The sequence below is a fragment of the Chinchilla lanigera genome, unplaced genomic scaffold (genome assembly GCF_000276665.1).
Source record: "Chinchilla lanigera isolate Chin_1 unplaced genomic scaffold, ChiLan1.0 scaffold00079, whole genome shotgun sequence".
Taxonomy (NCBI): domain Eukaryota; kingdom Metazoa; phylum Chordata; class Mammalia; order Rodentia; family Chinchillidae; genus Chinchilla; species Chinchilla lanigera.
Window position 1 is genome coordinate 6,334,056 of NW_004955480.1, and position 25,675 is coordinate 6,359,730.

The 25,675-nt window shown below is 33.2% G+C and overlaps 1 protein-coding gene across 10 annotated transcripts in view; it reads left to right on the plus strand.

Annotated features, from left to right (window-relative positions):
* Lcorl (ligand dependent nuclear receptor corepressor-like) overlaps positions 1 to 25,675 on the plus strand; it is a 156,563-nt gene that overhangs the window by 92,596 nt on the left and 38,292 nt on the right. For all 10 annotated transcript variants that reach the window (XM_013503313.1, XM_005402490.2, XM_005402491.2 and 7 more), the window contains one exon: positions 13,528 to 13,779. In XM_013503313.1, coding sequence (XP_013358767.1) covers positions 13,528 to 13,779 — 252 coding nt within the window. The remainder of the gene's footprint in view (positions 1 to 13,527; positions 13,780 to 25,675) is intronic.

Below are 25,675 nucleotides of genomic sequence, written 5' to 3' on the forward strand. Positions count from 1 at the left end.
GGATTGGCCAGAACTTTCAAAAGCCCAAAAGTACTCTGTGGGAGAATCTGAAGCAAGTCTTAATTTGATTTGTGCTATTTTAGTAGAGTATCTGATACTGAGTAATCTTTAAAGAACATAGATTTCTTCCTAAAGTTCTGGAGACTGGAAAGTCCAGGGCAAAGGGGTCACATCTATCTTTGTGTCAACCTATGGCAGAAGATGAGAACAGCAAGAGTGCATATGTGTGACAGAGAAAGAAAGGGGACAAGAATACACTCCTCTGACAGCTAACCCATGCCTATGACAACTATCCTATTCTCAAAATATAAGGCATTAATCTGTCATTTCTTTTAAAAGGTCCCAATTTTCACCACTGCTGTTTATATAGGGAATTAAATTTCAACACATTAACTTTGGGAGATGCATTCAAACCAGAACAGTAGTTTCCATGTAGTGTCACTAGAAATACAAAATGGTACACTCCCTTCAAAGAGGTATTAGGCAGTGTCTTAAATCTATTTTGTGCTGCTACAGCATAATACCTGAGATGAGGTAATTCATAAAGAACACAGTGCATTTCTAGAGGTTAAGAATTCCAAGATCAAAACACCAGGAGATGTATAGCCCTCATGACCTTAACATCTCCCAAAATTGCTATGTGGAGGATTAAGTTAACCATGAATTTTAAAGGACACATTGAAACCATAGCAAGCAGTATCCATTAAAACTATATAATTGTTTGCCCTTTGATCTGGTAATCCCACTGTTTAGACTCTCCCTGAAGGTTTTTGTTTAATAACATAGAAATAAATAGGTACAAAATTACTTACATCCTCATTATTCATAATAACAAGATAGGAGAAATCACCTATATAGTCATATGTAGTTACTATATTCATGGAGAAAGATTGACTAATCTGTAGAAGTATATATTGGACTATCATAAAATAAAGTGGAATGAAGTACATTTCTGTGAACTGATAAGAATGATTCCTTGGATCTGCATTGTTAAGTGAAGAAAGCAGGAGAAGTAGCTCTATTTTTAGTTTTGTGATTAACCTTCATATTAACTTCCATAATGTCTATACTAATTTATATTCCCACCAACAGTGTAAGAGAGTTCTTTTTTCCTTGTATTCTTGCCAGCTTTCTTTGTAGTGGGTTTTATTGTTGTTTATTTGTTTGTGTGTTTGTTTTGTATTTTTGGCGATAACCATTCTAACTACAATAAGATGGAATATCATTGCAGTTTTGATTTGCATATCCCTTATTCTTGTATTTATTGGCTATTTATATTGCTTTTGATGAGTGTCTTTTCAACTCATTTGCCCATTTAGTGATTGGACTATTTGGGTTTTTTTAGTAGCCAAGTGTTTTGAGGTTTTTTTTTTATATGTTCTAGATATTAATCTGCTGTTGGAAGAGTAGATAGTGAAGATTTTCCCCCATTCTGTATCTTTAGTTTTGTTGTTTCCTTTGCATTGCTGAAAATTTTAAATTTGATGTAATCCCACTTGTTGATTCTTGCTATTATTGCCTGAGGAATTGGAATTCTTATTCAGGAAGTCTTTGGCTAAACCCTGTTTTCTTCTAAGAGTTTCAAAATTTCCGATCTTATACCTAGGCCTTTGAGCCATTTTAAATTAATTTTTGTACAGGGTAACAGATAAAGATCTACTTTCATTTCTGTAGCATGAATATTCAGTTTTCCTAGCACCATTTGTTAATGGCTGTCTTCTCCAACATAATGGTTTTGGCCCCTTTGTCAAATATCAGATGGCTGTATTTAGGTGAACTTGTTTTCTATGTCCTCTATCCTGTTCCGCTGGTCTGTGTGTTTATTTTTATGCCACTATCATACTGTTTTTATTTCTATGGCTGCTTATATTATTTGAATATGGGCATTATGATATCTCCAGTACTGGTCTTTTGGTTAGGATTGCTTTGGCTAATCTACGCCTTTTTGTGCTTCTATATGAACTGTAAGATTGTTTTTTTGTTCTGTAAAGAATCTCATTGGTATTTTGAAGGGGATTGCATTGAATAGATCGCTTTTAGTAATGTGGCCATTTTAACATTAATTGTGCTGATCCATGAGCATGGGAGCACTTTTCATCTTCTAGTATTGTCTTCATGTTCTGTAGTTTTCATTATAGAGGCCTTTAATCTCCTTAGTTGGGTTTATGCCTATTTTATTTTATTTTTGAAGCTATTGTGGATGGAACTGTTTTCTACTTTCTTTCTTATCAGGTTCATTATTGGCATCTAAAAAAGCTATTTTTGTATGTTGCCTTTCTAACCTGCCACTTTGATGAGTTTATTACTGTAAATCTAAAAGTCTTCTGGTGGCGTTTTTAGGATCTTTATGTAAAGAATCCTACCATCTGCAAGTAGAGATAATTTGACTTCCTCCTTTCCTTCTATCCTTTTTCTTTCTCTTGCATAATTGCTCTGGCTAAATCTTGAAATGCTGTAATAAACAAAGTAGTGAAAGTGGAATTCTTGTCTCATTCTTGATTTGATATGAAATGCTTTCAGTTTTTCTCCCATTCAGTATGATGTGAACTCTGTTTGTCATAGCTTTGGTTTTTTTTTTTTGTTTTTTTTTTGTTTGTTTGTTTTTGGTCTTTTTGAGACAGGGTCTTGCTATGCAGTTCAGGCTGGCCTTGAGCTCACTTTGTATCTCAGGCTGGTCTCAAACTCACAAAGATTCTCCTGCCTCAGCCTCCCAAGTGCTGGGATTACAGGCATGCACCACCACTCCCGGCTGTCATAGTTTTAATTGTATTGAAGTCAAGTTCTTCTATACCTTGTTTTTTTTAGGGTTTTTATCATGAAAGTGTATTGAATTTTATCTAAGGCTTTTTCTGCATTTATTGAGTTTATCATGTGATTTTTATTCCTGATTTTATGTGGTGCATTACATTTATTGATTTACATATGTTCAGCCTTTGCATCCCTTCAGTGAAACTAACTTGATCCAAATGTATGCTTTTTATAATACGTTGTTGGATTATGGTTGCCAGAATATTATTGAGAACTTTAGCATCTATGTTCATCATGGATATTGGTCTATAATTTTGTTGTTGTTGTTATCTGGTTTTGGCATAAAGATGATACTGGTTTCATAGAATGAATTTGGAAGCATCTTTCCCCTTCGTGTTTCATGGAATAATATGAAGAGTACTGGTGTTAGTTCTTTTTTAAAAGTGTGGGTATAATTCCACAGTAAATCCATCCAGTCCTGGGATTTTCTTTGTTAGAAAACATTACTTCTTCATCTCACTGCTTTTTATTGATCTGATTAGGTTTATTAATATTCTCTGGGTACAATTTTTGTAGGTTGTGTCTAGAAATTATCCATTTCCTCTAGATTTTTCCAATTGATTATAAATTTAATAAGTAAGTTTTCAAAATAGTTAATAATAGTCCTTTGAATCTCTATGATATTGTTGTACTGTATCATCTTTCTTGATCTAGTTTTATTAAACTGGTTCTTATCTTGGCTAGTTTAGCTAAGGACTTATCAAATCTTGTTTATCTTGTCAAAGAACCAACTCTTCATTTCATTGATCCTTTGTATTATTTCAATTGCTCCACTGATCTTTTTGTTGTTGTTGTTTTAATGGTCTGGGTTTGATTTGTTGTTTTTCTCAAACTTTGAGGTGCATCATTAGGTTATTTGTGATTTCTCAGATTTTTAAATGTAGACAGAAAGAGCTATAAACTTTCCTTCAAGAATTGCCTTCTTTGTATCCCACAGAACCTGGTATGTTGTGTTTCCATGATTATTTCATTCTAAGAACTTTTAAATTTCTTTCTGATTTCTTCAGTGACTCTGATTTTCAAAATTATATTATTCAGCCTCCATGTGTTTATGTGTTTTTGTGGCTCCCTATTACTGAGTTTTAGTTTTATTCTTTTAAGATCTGATAGGACATGTGAGATTATTTCAGACTTGTTTTTGGTTTTGTTTTGTTTTGTTTTCATATTTAAGACTTGCTTTGTAGCCTAAGACAGTCTACTTTGGAGAAAGTTTTGTAAGCTGCTGGGAAGAAAAGTATATCCCATTGTTATTGGAATACTCTGTTCAGTTCATTTGGTGTGTAGTGTGTAGTTTATTTCAAATGTTTCTTGGTGGATTTTGTGTTTGGATGACATATCTGTGTGAAAATGATGTTTTGAAGTAAACTACTGTAATTGTATTAGGATCTGTATATCCCTTTATTCTCAGTAATATTTATTTTGTGAAATTGACTGCCAACATTTGGTGCATATATGTTTACAATCATTATATCTTGTTGAATTGTTCTCTTAGCATATAGTGACCTTCTTTGTCTCTTAATTTTTACTTCAATTCATTGTTGGATATGAGTATTCCTGCTCGTTTTCTAATTCAGTAGAATAAATTATATATTGTATAGAATATCTGCTTACTTTGGGTTTAAATCCTTGTGGGTGAGGTGTGTTTCTTGCAGGCAGCATATAGTGGGGCCTTGTTTTTTAATCCATTCTATTGTGTGTCTTAATTGGATAATTAAGATTATTTACATTGTTGAAAGGTATATGTTAATTCCTACAATTTCATTGTTTTTGTGATGTTTGATTCTTTGCTAACACAAATTTATTTCTCTAGTCTTCATCTGTGTATACTGTTCCTTTACTTTCAGAAGTGCTGGCTTATAATCATGAATTCCCTTAGTTTTTACTTTTCTTAGGTTTTTCTTTCTCTTTAATTGTGAAGGAGAGTTTTGCTAGTAACCTAGGCTGGTAATAATTTTCTTTCAGAGCTTAATATAATATTCTGTGCCCTTCTGGCCTTTAGAGTTTCTAATGAGAAATCTGATATTATTTTGATGGATCTGCCCTTATAAAATAATTTGGAGTTTTTCTTTCACAGCTTTTGGTTCCATTTGTTTGCTCTGTGCTCTTGACACTTTAAGTTATAATAGGACATGAGAAGGTTCTTTTCTGTCACGTCTGTTTGCAGCTCTAAATATTTTCTATACCTGAATGTCTGTATCTTTAAGACTTTTAAAATTTTTTGCTATTATTCAATTGTCAATTTTTGTATGCCTTTGTTTGCATTCCATTTTCTTATGTTCTCAAGACACTTCAATTTGTTTTTTTAATCATATACCATAGGTCTTACTTTTTTTATAATATTATTTTTCCTTTATTGCTATCTAAATGTAGTAAATTATCAGCTTTTTCAAGACCTGAGATTGTCTGTTGCTTCATCAAGCCTGCTGGTAAGGTGTTCCTGTGAATGTTTTATTTTGGCTCATTGAACTTTTCATTTTCATGTTTTCTGTTTGTTTGAACTCCCTAATATATTATCAAACCATTCTTCCATGTATTGTGTTACATCCTTATTTCATTCTGTTGTTTATATTCTTTTTCCTTTTTCTGATCATTTTTTTAATTCTTTTGATTTCTTTACTAGTTCTTCTACTTTGATGTCATTGGAATCAGTTACTATGGAGGTATTAACTTTTTGGACAAAAATGAACAAAATTTAAAATATATTTTAAAAAATTTTTAAAGGAATGAAAGAATTTAATGAAAAATAAAAAAAAGAAAATGAAAAAGACAGTTAAATAATTTGAGTATTAGAAGTATTGAATATTGTCTAGATATGTGGGAAGGGTTTAGGAGATGATAGCTAGTGGGTAATGTTTTGTTTGAGGATAAGAAAAATTATCTAAGTTTGTGGTCATGGTTGTACAACTCTGTCAGTGTGATAAAATCTGAATGTTACACTTCAAGTTTGTAAATTATGTGGTGTGCAAGTTTTAGTTTGATAACGCTGTTATTTAAATTTTTTTTAAAACATCAGTTAAATAGAAATAAGAAAAAGAAAAAATACATACACACACTAATCAGGAAATATTTTAAAAAGCAAACCAATCCCCACAAAAGTAGTAATAAATAATGAGAGAATTGTCTCTGCTCAGGTGGTGGAACATGTGGCCAACTGTGGATGTTTATTACTTAGTGCCAGTCTGTACTTTCACTCACAGTTTCTTATACAACTGCTGTGAGTTAGTTGTGCCTTCCTTTTCTTGTGCTGTTCTCTCAGCTCCCAGCTAGATAGCTTTGGGGCCCGTGATGGCTGGATTTATTCCCAGCTCCTTGCTTACCAAGTACAGATTTACATGGAATAGGACATTTTTTTTCTGGGTTTATTCCTGGCAGCTTAGTTCAGTGAACTCTTGACAGAGAGCTTGACTTGAACTTCTGATGGCCCTGAGAATCTTAGATTTCCTTGGGTGTTTTGGATTTTTTGTTGGTTTTGTTTGTTTGTTTGTTTTGGAGGATTGTTGGGCAGACACCCAACTGCCTTGGGTTGGAGGACCTACCACAAGTAGGTCCTGTGTAGTCAAACACCCATACTTCATCCTCTCCATAGCTTAGATCTCGTTCATATACCTCACTGCATCTGCTCAGACTCCAGTTATTCCTCTTACAGTCATTGGAGTTGTCAGTCCCGAATGGCTGGAGAGCTCCATAGTTATGTGGTTCTGACCTGAATTTCACTGTATGTGTTTTTCAATGGGCCTATTTCAGTAGCATTCCACCAGAACCTTATTTAGTCACCAGGCAGACTAAACAGAACAGAACAACATGGGAATACTTGTGAGTTCAGGAGAAAGTACAGGGACTCTGTTTTCCTAAGCAGCAAGCTCAAGCGTAATCTTCACAAGATGGCTTCCTGCCGCAGCTCCATGCCTATACATTGATAATTGCCAAACAGTTGTGGAACACGTGCCCAGTAGAAATCTCTGAGATCAGCTAAATTCATATTGCTGTACCTCTGCCCCCGGGTCTGAATCTGCTTTCCCTTTTTTTTTTTTTTTTTTTTTGGTCCCACCTAGTCTCTTTCCTTCTGTATCTGTCCTCCTCACACTGCTATGGCTCTGGCCTGCCGATGTGGGCACAGGTGCAGAGCAAGAATAATGCTTCCAGCCCTCTGTTTCGAAAATCTGAATCTCTAAGGTCTTTCTCTCCACCCCAAATCTCTCTGTGTGTGGTATTTAACCCTTCACCCACCTTGCTGAGTTGCTGTGTTCTAGCTCTCTCATTTTCAAGTTGTGGAGAGGCTATAAACCGTTTATGCTTTGGCATAATCCTTCTCCAAAGCCTAATTTTCTACCTCTACTTTGTTCTTAAGAAATAATTTTTCTCACTATCAAATTCTTAATTAACAATCTTTTTTCTTGTGGTACTCTGAATATGTTGTTCCACTGTCTTCTGGCCTCCATGGTTTCTAATGTGAAGTTGTCTTTTAATCTTTATGGTTTGAATGATGATTTTCTTTAATTTTTTGATGCATTCAAGATTTACTCTTGTGTTTAGTGTCTGCAAGTTTTATCAAGATGCTTCTAAATATGGACCTCTTAGTGTTTATCTTTTGTTATTTATTGAGCATCTTAATGTATAGATAATTTGGGGGCAGTGTTATTTTTTAAAACAGTGCTTTTCTCCTTTCTCTTCTTTCCTTCCGTTACTGTCATTTGCAAGTTTTGGGACATGTGATTGGACCCCCATGTCTGTCAAGCTGTTTCCCTCCTTTTGTTCCTCCCTCTTTCCTCTCTTTTTCTCCTCAAACTGAATAATATCTGTTAGCTTATCTTGAGATTCATTGTTTCTTCTGTCAGCTTATATCTGCCCTTGTATTAATCTTAGTGAATTTTCATTTTAGTGTACTTGGCAACTCCAGAATTTCTATATGGTTCTTTTTTAAAAAATAACTTGTTTATATTTTCTGTTTGGTGAGATATTTTACTTATACATTCCTCTAGTTCTTTATACATGGTTTCCTTTAGCTCTTTGGACTCCTTTTAAATGGGTGATTTAAGATTTTGTTTATTAAGTTCAATGTCTGAGCTTCCTCAGAGACATTTTTCATTGCCTATTCCCCTCCCCATGTTAGGGCCATAATTGTATCTTTGCATGACCCAGAAATTTTTTTTAATCTGAATCTTTTTTCTAAAGCCTGAATATTTGAAGTAATATAATGTGACAACTGTGGAAATGAGATTATCCTCCACACCAAAGTTTATTGTTGATGTTGTTCAGTTACTTTCCAGAGGTAATTCCATGAGGCTGGCATTCTTTATATTGTTTGTCCACTGACTTCTCTGCTTAGATAACTCAGTAGTTAATTAGTGTTTGGACGGAGGTATCCTTACATATCCAGAACCTTAAAAATTTATCTTTTTGTGTTCTCTGTGTTGGGAACAGAGAGTGGAAATAAACAAATTGTTGAAATACTGTGTAGCTTCCTGTTCTGAGAGTCAGCTAATTTTTGTGTCAGCATTTCCTGAATATTTGTCAAGTCTTTGATTAATTCCCAGAGTTCTTCAGCTTAATGGAAAAATATCATCCTCTCTCCCCAACAAGAAAAGACCAAAACCAACAAATAAAAATCAGTAGTTTACAGGATACCTACGACATTGACAACATCAAATTTGAAGAAAATCAACCAGCTTTCTGAAGGATATTTTCCTAGTTCTTTATCTAATTTGTTCATGGGGCCTGGGGATTTACCTCAGCAGCTCAGCGCCTGCCTGGCAAGCGCGACATCAGGAGTTCGATTCCTGGTACCGGGGAAAAAAAGAACAAAAACAAAAGCAATTATCTAATTTGGTCTTTTATAAATAATCCTTTCTTTTTTATGAACTGAGTTTTTGAAACAACCAAGGCCTGCTATATTTTAAATGTATATTTTATATATATTATTTTAATATGTTTATATGTATTTATATATAATCATGTATTAGTATATACATTTTATATTTCTTTCTTTAGTTTATATCTCTTTTTGCCTTTTACTATAATTAACAATAAGAAACCAATGAGCAGCTTTCATATTTTGAAAGTTTCCTAAGATGATCACCCAATTCTTTAGGCACATTTTCTACTTTTAAATTATTGTATAAAACAGTAATGTAAAACTTCCTGCATTTACATAATCATTATATATTTTCCCTGTAGTTTCTAATAATATTTTTCTACCAGTTTTCACTCTGCAGCTTTCTTAAAGAGTATGAGTTTTCTGTCTACACCTTTCTCCACTTACTTTAGGCTTTCTTTAATACTATCCCAAAGCCTACTGCCCTGGCTCTAAACCACACCTGCATTTGAGGTTTTTAATACAGCAGGTTCCCACAAACATGTGTCAAAATCTGTTTTATTTACCTACTACTGTGTTACAAATTACCTCTAAAATTGAGCAGTTTAAAACATAAACTTATTATCTCACATTTTCTCTGAGTCACAACTCTAAAACTAAGCAGCTGGATGGTTTTGGTTCAGTTTCTCACAAGGAAGATCTTAGTCCAGTGATTCACTGAGTTTAAACTACCAGCCCCACTGGTTTGGCTGCTGTCCAAGGCTTACGTACCTTTCCATGTGAGCCTGCCCAAGGGGCTTCCCACAGTTATGGCTTCCTCAGGTGAGTGAGGAGGAAGATGGAGTGACAGGAGAGAAAAGGAGAGAAAAAGAAATTCTGAGAAAAGGTTGAGAGACACAGTGTAAATGTCTGAGAGTAGCTATGTTCAGCAGTATCCATGATAGGACTCTCAATCATTTTATCTAGTTCCTTTTTTTTTTCTTTTTTTGGTACCAGGAATTGAACTCAGGACGTTGCATTTGCCAGGCAGGCACTTGTGCCACTGAGCTATCTTCCTGGCCCCTTATCTAGTTCCTAAAAGCATATACTTCCACAGTGTAGTGTTAGCCACACAGACCACCCATGATACATAACAGCAGGGAATGGACTGCACACCCATCTCATACCAGGAGGCACAGGAGTCATTAAAGACCATCTTGAAGCTGGCTGTCACATTAATTAACTTTTTAAATAATTCAATGTTGAAAAGGAAAAATAGGCAAAAATAAGTAGACCTGTCTTTTGGAGGTAATGACCCATTTCCATGTGGCAACATTCTTTCCTCTTCAGACAAATAACATTTTTCCCTCAGTTTCCATGGTCATTACTTCCGAAACACCCACTTGCACAAATGCACAGGTAATAAAATCTGTGGTACTGTGGAGTCCCTTACATGAAATGGGAAGTATTCACGAGTAACCACGCTCTCCCTTTATGCCGCTTGTCCAGCCTTGTAAAATTTAAAAGTTTTTACGTACATCATTTCATAACCCAATCTTCTCATAACCTGAATTTTATGACCTCTAATTTTCATTTGCTTTTTCTGTAGTTAGGACAGTTTTTACAAGTGATCTCTGAGGCTTACTAAGTCATCAGCAGCTCAGCAGCATTGTCTTTGTCTCCTTTTTTCTTCTCAGATGTGGGCTTACTTCTAGAATATAGCACAAAAGGGACCAACTTTAAGTAGGTAAACAGAACAGATTTAGCTTTACACTTGATTTAGATTTACACTCAGTCTTAAACTGTAGTTCTGGCCATAAAATGATTAATAAGATTTGATCATGTCTTTGTTTTTTTCTGGAGAATTCAGTCATGTTTGAATAATGAAATGATACTATTACTCAGAAATGGCAGGACAGTTAACCAAAATGCCTAAAAGTAAAGCCATTATTTCTTTGAACACATAATGCAAAGCAAGATTTAGTTGGAAAAAGATAGAAAAGAAGATTCGTAGAAGCCTTTGAAGATTCCCAAGGGTAGTAACTCAGTCAATAAGAGTGTACAATGTCTGATCAAAAACGTGATGTGTTTAATCTTTTAAAAAAAACTTACTACAGGGGCTGGGGATTTAGCTCAGCGGCAAAGCGCCTGCCTGGCAAGCGCAAGGTCGTGAGTTCGGTTCCCGGTACCGGAGAAAAACCAAAAAAAAAAAAAAAAAAAAAAAAAAAAAAAAATGCTTCTTCCTTTTTTTTCCTTTTCAAACTATTCTCCCTTGCTTCAAACACATTTATCCCATAGTTCTTCACACTTTCTGAAGCCTCTTTCTGAAGTCCTCTTTCGAGAATTTCTTTAGGATATATGATCAAAAATACTGTGACTATTGTAGCAAGTGCCGTCCAGTGGAAAGGCACACTTGTATCAACAGTATGGTATGTCCTCATCCACTGTATTGCTTCTGGCACCATGTTACTTCTGGCTGTTCCCCAAGGTAAAAATGACCATGAAAGGTAATCATTTTGATTGATTCAAGACATCAAGATAGCCAGAACACTGCAACTAAAGACACTCACCAAAGGACTTCTAGGACTGCTTCATGAAGTCACAAGAACAATGTGATACATGTTGAAAATAAGTAGCAGTATTTTGAGGGGGATTAATGGCAATACATCTTTTATGATAACTTTCTAAATTTACAGATCATATTTTTGTATCATACCTCATATATTTGGAATTCCTCTGTACAACATGGAAACTTATTTTAGTATTTCACTTTAGTTATGGTGCTTTAATAATACTATTTATTCTCAGTGCCCCAGAATCTCACAGTGGCTTACAGGTAACAATTTTTTAAATAACCCTAGTCATCAATGTAGGTAATGCTCATTTGCTGTTTCGCAACTTAAATAAAATATAACTACTCAGTCTGCATCTTTTTGCTTCTCTTACTATTTCCACTGTAACCACTGATAATAGCTAACACTTATTGTAGTGTTAATATGCCACATATAGAATTCAGTGTTTTTAACTGCAGTCTTTTATAATTCTTATCCTGTGAGCAAGCCTTACTACAACTTCTCAAGTTGTTTTTATAGTAAGGAATGGAGAGAGTAGAACTTGGAGGAGATATGTATATAAGTAGCCTAAATTTGTAAAGGTGGCTAACATTCCAACCTGTAGCTAGGACTTTTAGTCCAGTGCCAAAAAGAAACAGTGTTCTTCCCAGCCAGGTTCTAAACAAAGAATAAAAGTGAAGGCGAAAGGTTACTTTTCTTATAGGCCTATAGTCACTTCTCTCTGATGTTTATCAGGAGCAAAACTAGTTTGTTTTGACAGAAGTTATATAATGTTTATATATCTAAAGCATATCTGAGACAATGACCTTGATCATAGTTATTGACATTTATACAGGACCATTATAGACTTTTTGCTGGTTAGGTCACACTTTGCTACCAAATGGAGAGGTGGTGGGGCTGGGGTAGTTTCGTGTCTTTCATCTTCTTAAATAGTTGATTTCCAATTCCTTCTTGCTTGTGGAGTCGTGGGTCTGTAATGATAGATGCTAGTTAGAAGGACTTCCCTTAAGATCATTTAAACAATACTATATTCACACGAATGCTGAGACACAAAACTATGGAGACTTAACTTCTTCAGCCTCTGACAGCCCTGTACCAGGGCAAAATAGGGCAAACCTATTTGTATAATACTGGTCTGCCTGGGTAAGAGTTTAGTTACTTAAGGTACAGAACTAGCATCTCTAGAAGTAGACCTATTGCTATAGAGAAGAAATGGGAGGTCTAATCAAGTATGTCTAGTTACCCTTCCCAATATACCAATACTCTACCTGCAAGGGCTAGAGCAAATAAAGGGATTAGAGTGAGGCCAGAAATATGTATGGAAAAGGCACCCCCCCAAGCAAAATTCTGTATCATAATTTTACACCATATCTATAAATGATCTATCACCCCACATATTATACAGTAAAATCAATGAATTCTTACCTGTTGCACAAGTTTCAGGCAGAGTTACATATATCATTGCCCAACTTTCTTTTAGTTGTGGCTGATCAACATTTTGGGGGGGATTAAGACCCTCAGTAATAATAATGTCATTATGTCATTTTATAGGAAAATATTAGGACATGCATGCTAAAATATTTACTAGTGAAATCTCCTAATTTTATAGTTTACTTTCAGTGGCTCTACAAATTAATAAATATACAAATAATGCAAATGTGGCAGAATATTAACAATTCTAAAGTCTCGATGGAGGCTCTTTCATTGTGCTATTGAATTTTTTTATGCTCAAATTTTCTATTTAAAAAACTGAGAAAAGAAAAATCCTTGATGGTATTCAGGATATATGTGAAAGGCACATTTCACATAACTGAAGAACTTACTTGTCACCAAGTTATAACAGTTGTTTTCCAAGTCAGTGCATGTACTTGGTATATTGAGTTAAAAATTATGTTGACGGCTGGGGATGTAACTCAGTGGTAAAGTGCTTGCCTAGCATGCATGAGGCCCCGGGTTCAATCTCCAGAACTGGAAAAAACAGAACCTTGATTATATATAATATCTTTACACGCTAAATGTTTTAATATTTAGTTTAAATTTAGTTTAAATGTTTTAAATTTGAATGAATATTAAAACTCTGAAAATAAGTTGTTTCTATGATTTTTTTTAATCTGTAGTTCAGTTTGGGACAGAGACTATTTGTAAGAAAGAAGTATATAGATAAGCCACTTTGGGGGGAGATATGTAATCAAAAAACTAAATGTATAAGGTTTCTGTTACTAAGTCCCAGAAATCATTGGCAGTTGTGGACTGATGCTAAAAGACTTCTAATATTATTAGTTTGTAATCTTTTAAAAGTTTAAATAATGATATTTTGCATTTTTTTAATGATTATCATATTTATTTCTTCCCTAGATCTTCCTCAGAACTGTGATCCTAACATTCCCCTAGTTGCTCAGGAATTAATGAAAAAGATGATACGTCAGTTTGCAATTGAGTACATTTCAAAAAGTGGTAAAATTCAAGAGAATAGAAATGGTTCAGTTGGACCAAATCTCATATGTAAAAGTATTCAAATGAATCAAGCAGAAAACTCCCTTCAGGAAGAGCAGGAAGGCCCCTTAGACCTCACTGTGAATCGAATGCAAGAACAAAATACTCAGCAAGGTAAGATTTATGTGTGTGTATATGTGTGTGTGTGTGTGTAATATATAATTTTATGTTTTAGTGTACTTAACCATATATATGTTATATTCACAAGGAAACTTAAAGTGATATGACTTTAATGTGCTTATGTAATATGGACTAGAGAGAAAGCAAGTTCAGAAGTCACATTGCAAGTTCAGCAGTCAATTTTTTTAATTGTTCCTAAAGGAAAATTTGAGTTACTGTCATTTCCATTAAATATGGTAAGATACAAATAAAAAAATGTTTATAAGAGAACAGTTTTTTACAGTAGACAGCTGAAAACATTAAATAAGCCTTTTCTGTTCAGTGTTTTGTACTTAGATTAAAAAAAAGATTTGTCTTCCAGTTATTTGTGATAACTGGAAACAGAGAAGTTAGTACATGTAATAAATATAATGCCATCAGGTAGTTATACAGAAACATTTTTAAAAGGAAGCTCAAATGATAAAGTCTGTGTTGAAATTGAATGGTAAAGGCTATATTGGACTTATGTAATAAAGTTTAATTGGAGGAGAACTATGACTTAACAGAGGAAAGGCAAAAAGAGTGTTTTTAAAGGCAAGAAGAGCCTTTTAAGTGGGGGGGGATTTTTATGTTAAAAAAAAATACTTATATAGAAATGAAAGAACAAATAGTTTAGGATTGTGTCAAGTCTTTCAAGTTGTAAAAAATTAGTATTGTACTTGATCCTAGAGCCAGAGTAGCGGTACACACCTATAATCTCAGCACTCCAAGAGGCTGAGACAGGAAAATTGCAAGTTCCAGCTCAGCTTGGGCAATTTAAAGACTAAGCAAGACAGTCTCCAAATAGAAAATAAAAAGGGTTGGGGATGCACATTCATACAAAGGCCCTAAATTCAATCCCGAGTACCACAAAACAAAAAAAGAATTGATCCCAGAAGGTTAAGTTCTACTAGTACCCCAAACAGGGTTTAAAGATTATAGTGTTTTCCATGTGTAAGACAAATAAAAATAGAGTTTCTGACATGTGGAAATAATTTGTCTTTATTTCTTAATTTTAGATTACTTGAGTTTATGTGGAAATATTTAAGGAATATTAAGATAATAATGGTGGAAAGACAGAAATGTCAAAGATAACTCTTTTAAGACTTAAGGAAAGAAAATACCGGTACACAAAATTTTGGACATTGGAAAGCAGAGGACTTTTATAACTTTATTTGCTATCCATGCTTCATACCCGCTTACCTTTCCTCTTTCTGGGAGATGGTATAGAGTGCTAAAGTGACTACATGTAGGAAGTACATGTACCCAATCTGTAAGATGAATGTAAAAATTAAGTATTGGAAATGTATACTAATGAAAAAAAATGACTAGAACATAGGCCTTGATATGTGACAGACTGTGAAAATCTCACTTCTACTCCTTAAGGTCCTCTTACATGTAACTACTTACCAAAGCTTTAATTTCCTTATTTTTTGGCCATAGTAACAAGTAGAACAATATGAGAATTAAATATAAATCAACAAACTCTTTAAAGATACTAAAATACCTACTCACTCCATATTCTCCACCTCTTGTTCTCTAATACCACAGAAGAAGAGATTGCCTTATAAGTATAATGAGAGTGAATTGTAGATATTTGTATTGTCATTACAGTAAAGTAGGACTGAACATTTTCTGAATAGTCCAGTGAGTAGAATTCAGTAGCTAAAAGTTAGAGGGAAATAAGTTTCAAATCAATAAAAGAAAGAACATTTCCAGGACTCAAACATGTCTTAAAAGTGGAAAGGGGGAAAAATTCCATGGTTATCTCATTATTAGAGGTATTCCAAAGCATCAGCTAAGTGCTTAGGAGAGATGACATTTTAAAGTGAATGTCACCCCTTCAATTCTGTGGTTTTGTGAAATTAAGTGGTGTGCTGAATCCAAGTATACAAAAAATCAAGTAATACAAAATATTTAAATTATTATAATCTAGGCAAAGTCTATAACTGTGAACATCCTGAGGCTGGAAAGAGGAATGATGATTGTTGAAATCTTCAGTAGCCTTCTTGATAATTTTAGTATTTGTGGTGCATTGTCGTAGATGGTTTTAATGTTGTTTAGTATAGAAATCATTTAGTATAGTATGATTTGTGGTATGGAGAACAAGAGAGAAATGGTGATAAATGAAGCCAAAGAAGTAGGTGGGGACCAGATTATGAGACAGCTATAAAGTGTTAAGGATTTTGACTTTGGTGGGGGGTGGTTTGGGGAACAGGGAGCAAGAAATAGAGTGACATCTGATTTTATTTCATAAAACCATTCTGCCATGGTATGGATAGTTTCTCAGATTAACTTACAGAAACAAAAGGTAAGCCACATACCTTTTGTGTGTGCCTACCCACTAATACATATTATTGTTCTACAAATTAAAATTTTCAAGCTTCAAATAAAGATACTATAAACAGTTTTTAAATATCTTTCTAATCGTGATGACTTCACTCCCATTGTCTTACTACACAGTACTATACATACTTTGGAAATTTAGCAGTGATACACTGTGTAAGTTCATATTTTAAATACATATTTTAAGAATTAAAAATTTTTCTGGCGCAATTTTGCTGTTCCTGCTTTATAGGTAATAAAGATCTCAGTAGTAGTGGTAGTAGTATCACTTCTACCTTCTTTGTGATTATTTGCTAGTGCTTAGCATTTTTCTTGTCATTCTTTCTCTATAATTTTTAAACAATGCTTATTTAAGCCAGTTTTCCATTTTGTGAGTTTCATAATTCAAATTAGGTAGTAATCTGTAAGTCTAGTGAGTAATCTAACAGTCCATTTGGTGCTGTTGTAACTGAATACTGAGACTGGATAATTTATAAAGGATAGAGATTTATTTTTACAAGTCTAGGGGCTGAAGAGTCCAAAGATGTGGGATCTTCATTTCATTTACAAGGTTGTTCTTGCTGTGTCAGCTCAGCTTCTGGGTGAGGTAGGGGGAAGAGTTCGTCTTTGTAACAGGAACCCACTCTTGGAAGCCCTCGTGACTTCATGAACCCTTAATTGGAGAAGGGACTATGTTTTGAATACATATACTTTAGGAGACACACTAAAAGCATGAATAATGTGTATAAGCTATGTATTTATATTTAAAAATTTCTAAAATCCAATCCAAATAGTTTTAACTTGATGCAACTTTAAGCAACAGATAATTTCTGTCGCATACAAATTATTTCAGAAAATTGGAAATACAGAAAGATTAGTATATTCTTGGTACCAAAAATAGACAATAATAGCAAAAGAAAATTATAATTTATAAATCTACGTTGAAAATCCTGAATAAATATGAACAGATTGAATATGGTGAAATATAAAAACATGATAAATAATTGCTAGAGGGACATAGATGGTTAAGCCTTTGAAAACTTTCATGATTTTCATCCTTAATAGATACAGAAAAACATAATTATATAAAAGCTAGCATATTTATGAATTTTTGTCAAACAAAGAATAGATAGGCACTTCTACTACAAAAACATCATAACTTGATTTAGTAAAGAATAAGACAAAAACTACACACAATCACCAATTTTAAACATATTTTAAGGTTCTTAACCCCTAAATTAAAATTCAGCTTTTAAAAACAATAGCAACGTCAGAAAAAAGTCTAAGAATGAAATGAATAAACTTTGTAAGGCCTTACGAAGAAAACGGTGTAACTTTACAGAAGGACATAAAGGAAGACTTCCAAAATGTTTATAATTTAAGTAAATAGGAAGACTGAAAGATGGCTACTTACCTTTAATGTGCTTGCAATTCAGTGTCATTCCAGTCACATTCTAATAGAGTTTATTGTTAAATATGACTTGTTGAACTTAAAATTTACAAGGAAAACTTAAAGAGCCAGCAGTAACCAAGTCAAAGGACTGAGGGACTTGCTTTAAAACCCATCAAGACTTGTGAAGTATGATTATTACAATAGGGAGTTGTTGTCAGTTACAAATCATAGAACAGATTAGCAAACCCAGAATTTCCCCAAACATTGCTGGTATAAGACAGACGTCATTATAAATCACAGAGGAGGATGTACTTGCTATTCAGTAAACAGTCCCAGAGTATTTGGTTATCCACATCTTGAGGTAGGGGATCCATAGCGATGCATCCCTACAATGAGAAAAACAATTTTAATTAAGGGGTAGAAGATTTTCCAAATTCTCCATTGGGATAAAGGGTACTACTATTTCTAAAACCAAGGACAAATGTCTTAGAGCCATTGTGGAAATTTTTCGGCTATTTTCATTTCAAATATGCCTCTCACTTTATCTCATACCAAACTTCATTCAGTCAACCATTGGATCTTCTCATTCTGTCTTCCGTATCTCATAAATTTTTGTATTTTGTACCTCTTTGTCTCATTGTTATACATGCTGCTTAATTTGTTTGGAAATATTTTCCAATTCACTGATTTTTCTCAAGCTATTTTTTTATTTTTTATTTTTTTGGTTTTTGGTACTGGGATTTGAACTCATGATCTCAGGCTTGCCAGGCAAGCGCTTATGCTGCTTAGCTACATCCCCAGCCCTCTCAAGCTATTTTAAACAGTGTTTAACCTCTTACTTGAGCTTCTATTTCACTGGTTTATTATATTTTTGATTTCCAAAATTTTTTTAAAAGTATACCTATCAGGCTGCCCATAATTTTATAAACGGATCAATAAGAAGGATATCAACAATAAGCAGGGAATTCTTTTAGGTAAAGTGGTCAGGGAAGCTTTGCCGAAGTGAATTTGAGCTGAGACAGTCCTTAAAGATATGCTGGGGAATGGCAGAACATTAAGAGTAAAAGAAGTATCAACTCAAAAGCAAACTAATCAAAACTCAGAAGACTGTACTGAATCAGGTATGTTGGAGGAATGGAGTGAAGGTCGTGTTGGTCACTTAAAAATCAAGAAACTAAAAAAAAAAAAAAAAAAATCAAGAAACTATTCATAGTTTTAGCATACAGCCAGGCTTTAAAGTGTCAAGAAGTATAATTGTTACAGTATATATAAGCTGGATTTTGTTCTACTTTGTTGAGAATAGCATTACAAAAAAAGTTGTGCACTTTAAATTCAGAAGGTCCCTAAGTGTTTCCATGTAAAATGTCACTTGCAGAAGAAAAGAAAAATATACTAGTGTCCTTTAGCCATTCCATTCTCCCCCAAAATTTGTTATAGATTAGTATGAAATTGGCCATTGACCATGTAGGTTTTTACTTTGCTCTTGTAGTTCTGTCCAAGGAGACAAGTTTCATATTTACCTTAACATAACCTTGAAGAGCTCAGTGTGCCAAATGGTGTTCTCATGCTAGGGCTGAATAGATATAGCTGCTGTTCTGTTGTTACATTTTTTTCATTTATTTTGACTATATATAAGAACACTAAAATTGTACATATTGATGGGATACCATGGGATGTCTTAATACATGTATACATTGTACAGTGTTTAAATCAGGTTAAACAAATCTATCTCCTCAAATTTTTTTTTATGGTGAAAATATTCAAAATCCTTTCTTCTAGCTTTCTGAGATACGCTGCACATAATTGTCATCTGTTGTCATTCTGCTGTTGAGTAACTCCCCAGAGTTCATCATTTCTATCTATAAGGCTACTACTGTATATGAAGAACTCTTCCTTTTAGTTTTCTGTTACTTCAAGAACAAACTTTAAATTCCTTGTCATGACTTCTCAGACTCTGTTAAGACATTGGCCCTGCCGTGCTGTTTGGACTCCTCCCTTCCCTTTCTTCTTGTCTTCATTGGTGCATGTCACGCTGTCTACTTCTGATCCTTGTCAAGTGCACTGCACTTCAGGACCTTCGTTTTTGCTGATCCCTTTATCTGGGTTATTTGCTTTTAGATATTCATGCTCCTAAGGCTTGCTCCCTTCCTTCGTTTCTATCTTGACTAGACTGTCACTTTAACAATAAAAGAAGAAGAAATTCCAGTGATAAAAATAAAAACCTTGTGTACAATACAAAAGAAAGCAGCCTTAGAAAAATCAACAGATATTGCAACTCTGGGACAAGCATTTACAATTTATGTTACAAAATGAAGGACTAATATATGAGTTTCAAAAAAATCAAAGAGTAAAAGATCAACAGCCTGATGGAAAAATATGCATAATTATTGTCAGTTCATTTGAGAAAAAATCTTAAAAGCCTTTCAACATAGGAAAACAGGTTCAACTGCACTCTTACATGATTCATGCCTTTCAAACTGATAAGCATTCAGATTTCATAAACTACTGTGTTGAGGCTGTTAAGAAGCAGGCATTCATTCTCATGCAGTACTAGTGAGAACAGACTGGTACTGTCCCTATGTAGGATAATTAAATATTAAAATTGTATATGTGCTCAAGGAATCAAGCCAACAGTCATACCTGTACATAAGCCTGTACAGTCATACCTGTATATAAGAGTACAGTGGACTCACCCAGAAATGACATGATCTATGATATTTCAGCAGTGTAGACATTAAAGAGATTTGCAAAACTGTAAACAATGTGTAATTCTATTTTAAAAGCATTTGTTACAAACGTTTTTGTGAATGTTAACATTTATAGAGTACTGTTCCAAGTATTTTAAATGTTTCGGTTTAATTTCTGATAGTAAGATCCAGTAGATATAATTCACATGAAAGATTTTTGCACTCTGCAGTGATTTTTAAAAGTGGAAAAAAAGATAATGAAATCTAAAACTCTCAAACTGGTACTTATTTTAGAGCTGAACTGAAGTTTATTAGAATTATGAGATAAAGTAAATGACGCTACAGAAAACAATTCATAACGTGAGACACATCAGTAGAACTCATGATCTTTAAAAAATCAGTGTCATTGTAGAAGGGCTACTGTAAATTACTGTAAGAATCAAGAATAACACAGATACTATATATTTTGATCCTACTTGAGCATACCAACTGTAAATATCGTATGTTCTGAGTTGTGCCTCGCAGTACTGGGCTCTGACTCCAGCTGTCTGAGAGGCTTAGCAGGAGGATAAACAGTTTGAGCCTAGCTGGGCCAGCAGACATTTAGTGAGACCCTGTCTCAAAATTTTAAAAAATTTTAAAATGGCTAAAGATACAGCTCAGTGCAAAGGTTCTTGGTTGAATCCCCAGTACTACAAAAACAAGACATTTTAAACTCGCTAAAAGAAATTTCAATGTAAATGTAAACCAGCTATTAGACTACTGCAGAATTATTGTCAAAAAACTAGGAGACAAATAAGAAAAAAAAGTTATAATTCTTCATCCACCAGAAATATCTGTAACTACTTCTCTTTTCAATCCTTGGCTGTTATTTTTTGGACATCTACATGTGCATATATATATATACATTCCATTCTTCCTAGTGCCTCCCCTGACAGGTCTACGGTAGATCATCATGGATAACTTGTTTTGAAATTAATGTTTTTAAACATCCTATGTTAATATGTATTTTTCCACAAAATCATTTTAATGCTTAAATTGATATATTTAGCTGAATAGTATTTTATTTTGTACAAGGATCACATTGTATTTAATTTTAGAAATTATAAGTCATTTTTATGAACATAAAGATGACCAAATGTATGATCAAAAATTTTTCCTCCAATATATTATTTGAATAAGTATATATCTCTGTTTTATAAAGTAGATAAAACCACTTGAATTTAGAGAATAAAATAGTGTGATGTAAGGGATAAAAAATGATGTGCTTTTTAAAATGTATTTCACTGATACCGACTTCAAACCTTTTAGAACCTTGATTTAGTTCAGTACTTGCAAGAAAAGGTGAAGAAAAACGTATTACTATAATGAAATTTTTAAATGGCATTTGATGAAAATATTGAAACTTTGTATTAATTTCACCAGTAGCATTTTCCTAATTTGGCACTGTCAGTTTTTAACTCTGAAATTCTCATAAGATTTCAGCTATATATATATGCCCAAAGTAAACTAGAGAGGAAATAACTTTCCCTTTAAAAGTAAAAAATGCTTATGGAAAGGAGAGAGATGTGGGACGGGAAAGCCAGTTTTCAGGTTTGATTGATATGCAGTTTCTAAATTGTATTGATTGTTTTTCTCATGTGATTGAAACTTCATAGTTAAACTAATAACAATAAAAAAATAAAATGAAAACTGGGATAAAACTAAGGAAATGCTTGTACAATTCGGTAGTTTTTTCTTAATAACTTGGGGTTGTTAATACATACTCATAAGAAACTTGTGAAAAACAAAAGTGTGTGTGTGTGTAGATAGATACACAGATAAATTATACATATGCACATACATGCAAATATGCTTGCACAAATACACTTTCATATTTTAATTCTTAAAGCTTTATCAAGCAAATATTATTCTCATTTTGTGTATTTCCATGTTTTATTTGATTTTTTTACATGTTTTACATTTCTCTTGGTTTTTATTGTAGTTTTTTTAAAAAATTATAGCATTTGCATGTTGCTATGTTTTATTAATTCCTTTAATGAGTATGTTAAGTCAAATTCTCAAGAAAGTGAAAGTTTCATAATTTATCTAATCTTTCAGTATGCAAGGTGTTTAGAAAATTTAATTATTTGTGATAGTGAAATGTGCTGTATCTTTGAATGTGAAATTGTTTTCATGTTAAATATTAACACAGATACTTAGAACAACGTTAATGCTTTAGGAATTTTAGTACATTGCTAGATTGCTTCTAAAAGTTTTGAATTCCTACTAGTAGTACTTGATAGCGCACATTTATTACATCTGTACCAGCATTATAGTTTGTCTTTTAAAAATATATAAATCAAAATTTTAGTTAATACAGACTCTACATTATGAATGCCATTTTTAATGCTTACAGCTTTGCCTTTGTACAATTTAACTCGTTCAATTTTAGTGTGTCATTAAAATTTACAAATTACTAAAACCTATTTATTTCCTTCAAATGTGAGAACTAAATGAGTTAAAACAGGTAGCACACTTGACACTATAGAAAAACATAGTGTTACATAATTAGATTTCATGTAAGTTACTAATTTCTACCAGTCAGTTGAATGTATGTGATTAATAATTGAAACCATAGAGCTCTCGTAGCAAGTACAATAATAAAAATCTACAAAAAACCAAAGGCTGAATAAAATAATACATTGCGGTAAGACTGAAAAAAAGAGAAGATCCATTTTCAGGAAATAGATAGCAAGTGTTCAGAGAGGTAAGATCGAAAGAGCAATAATGTATTTAATACTATTAATGTGATTTTGTATGAAGCAGTATAAAATGTTCAGCAGTGATTGTGATAGAAGTATCATTGTCAGTGATTATTTTAGTGTGTGGAATTTAATTTGAAATATTTTTCTCTTGTACAGACCACATAAAAAATATGTGGTATTTTGCTTTAATGAATATTCACTTGCCTTCCTGTATTGAATCTTTTTTTTTTTTTTTTTTTTTTTTTTTTTTTTTTTTTTCGGACCGGGAACCCAACCCACGACCTTGCACTTGCCAGGCAGGCACTTTGCCGCTGAGCTAAATCCCCAGCCCCTTGAATCTTATGATATTTATATGTTTAATGTTGATGATAAATAATAGAGCTTCACCTATCTTTCTCACTCACGTTCATAGGTACCTGTACACTGAGCTTCACGATCTGCCTTGTGTAGCAACAGGAAATCAGTAGTATTGAGAGGAATTAATAAAGAATGTAGTTAACACATTTAATACTCATTTATTAAAGGAATGGAAATCTTGACATTTCTGTAGAAAAATATTTGCTTATTAAAATCTAACAAATATGAAAATTGATGATTAAAAATTATTTCTAGCCTCTTAAAGGTGTTTTTGTAGAAAGCTAACTGCCTTTTTCAGATAGATGCCAACCTTCTGCCTTTTTTTAATTTCAAGACTTTTTATTAGTAAGATCTGCTATGTGCTAATTATTACTGTTATTGAACTGATCAAGGCACCGATGAGTCAATAAAGTGTTTGCTCCTCTGAGTCTCTTGCTTAGGGAAATGAGTATTGTGAGTAATATCCAAGTATTTATACTTAATATAAATCTTACATAGTTTTTAAACATAGTTATTAACTCTGTATAACACTATTGTACTTACTAAACCAATAATAATTTGACATAAATATAGAATAGAAGAATATAAAGGATGCTTGGGAGTGTAAAAGAAGACAAAGGAAGAATTAAAAACCTTCTTTGTGGAGATGAGGCTGAAGGATGTGTAGAATTAGCCAGGCCAGTAGAGAACAGAGCATAACTTTGAGAATGCATAAAAGGCCCAGTAAAAAATGAAAAAGAATGATGTCCTTGAAGGAGTGGAAACAATTCTATATTATGAGGATTGTGGTTGTCCTTTTTGAATGAGTTCTTTATCAGAAATTTGCATGGAAATACAGAAGAGCTAGTTTGTAAATGAAATAACTGAAATCTTAATTTTAAACCAAAAAACAACAAACTGTTGATACCCAGGAAATTATTCAGCTTGATCATGGCTTCAATTTTTCAAACATCAGTTCACTTTTAAAGTTATCTCTGGTAGTGTTATATATAAAACTACCTGGCCTTATTGAAAGATTTATACTGGCCTATCTTTAATTCTAAATATTTTGCAATAGTATCTGCTCAGTAATAATTAAATTGTAATGTTAAATGTTCTATCTGCAATCAGTAAAGTGGAAACAATGATGTGTTAAGTTTTCAAACACACAGAAAAGTATACCATAATCAGGTATGTGCCAGTCACCTGGAATTAATAAAAGTGTCATGCAATCATATTTACTTCTGATTTGTATTCTTTTAAGGAACTAAAGATCTCATGATCTCTTTTATCTTTTCATTTTCCTTAAAAGCAGTCACTGATGCTACCTGTTTATGTATCTAATAGCAAAGTAGTTTGTGTGTGTGAGTATGCACGCATGCACTTTTAAAACGTACATAAATAGCATGGCAAATGAACTCTTACGTAATCCTGAAATTTAGAAGGATCTACTAAAGGTTAAACTGTACAGACTTCAACATCTAGCACTTCCACTTCTATGTGTATATATTAGAGATTCTTATAACAGCACAAGAAAGAATTTAGAAGGATGTGCATTTCAACATTGTTTGTGATAGTAAAATACTAAAACAACCTAAATATCTACCAATACATGAATGAGAAAATAAGGGAGAATGCAGAGATTGCAATGTGGTAAAAATGAAATAATTACGTCCCCCTTTCTACTTGGTTTATATCACTAACCCTGTAAAAGCGAAACAGGTGCTTAGTTTTTATCTTCTGAGTAAACTATTAGTAGTTTGTAAATACATATAAAGTAACCTAGTTCTGATGTGATTACTCCATTGTAAAGGACTGGTGCAGATAGGTGTAATCACCATTCAGCTAGATTATAAATCACTAGCAAGATCAAGAATATACTCTTTTCCACCATTTCTCATCTTTCTTCTTCTCCAGCCTTCTTAAGCTGTCTCTCCCCCTTTCATTTCCTTTGCTTTTCTAATTCACCCAATTCTAGAGGTGACTTTTTTTGATATTTTCAACTCTTGAACTACAAGGTTAGTAATTTTAAAAAGAAAAGAATCATGATACCAACAAAATACTTTAGTGTAAATGGTAATACTACTACCAAAAAGTGATATTTTCTACAGGTTACTAAAATTTACCTAAAAGCCTTTAATTAATATTAGAAGCATTACATATTTGCTATGTAAATGTTTACTGTGATTAAAGTTTTAACACAGATTTGTTGTACATTTTGCATTTTCACTAGATTTAGAATGTATGAATGTAGTAATCAAATCCTTTTAGAACCAAACTGTTAACACAGGTAGCCTAGATAGGGAGAAGAGACTATGGAAAAAAGATAAAATGCACTGCTTACCAGGTTTATTATTTAAACTTCCTAAAGCAAACGCATCAGA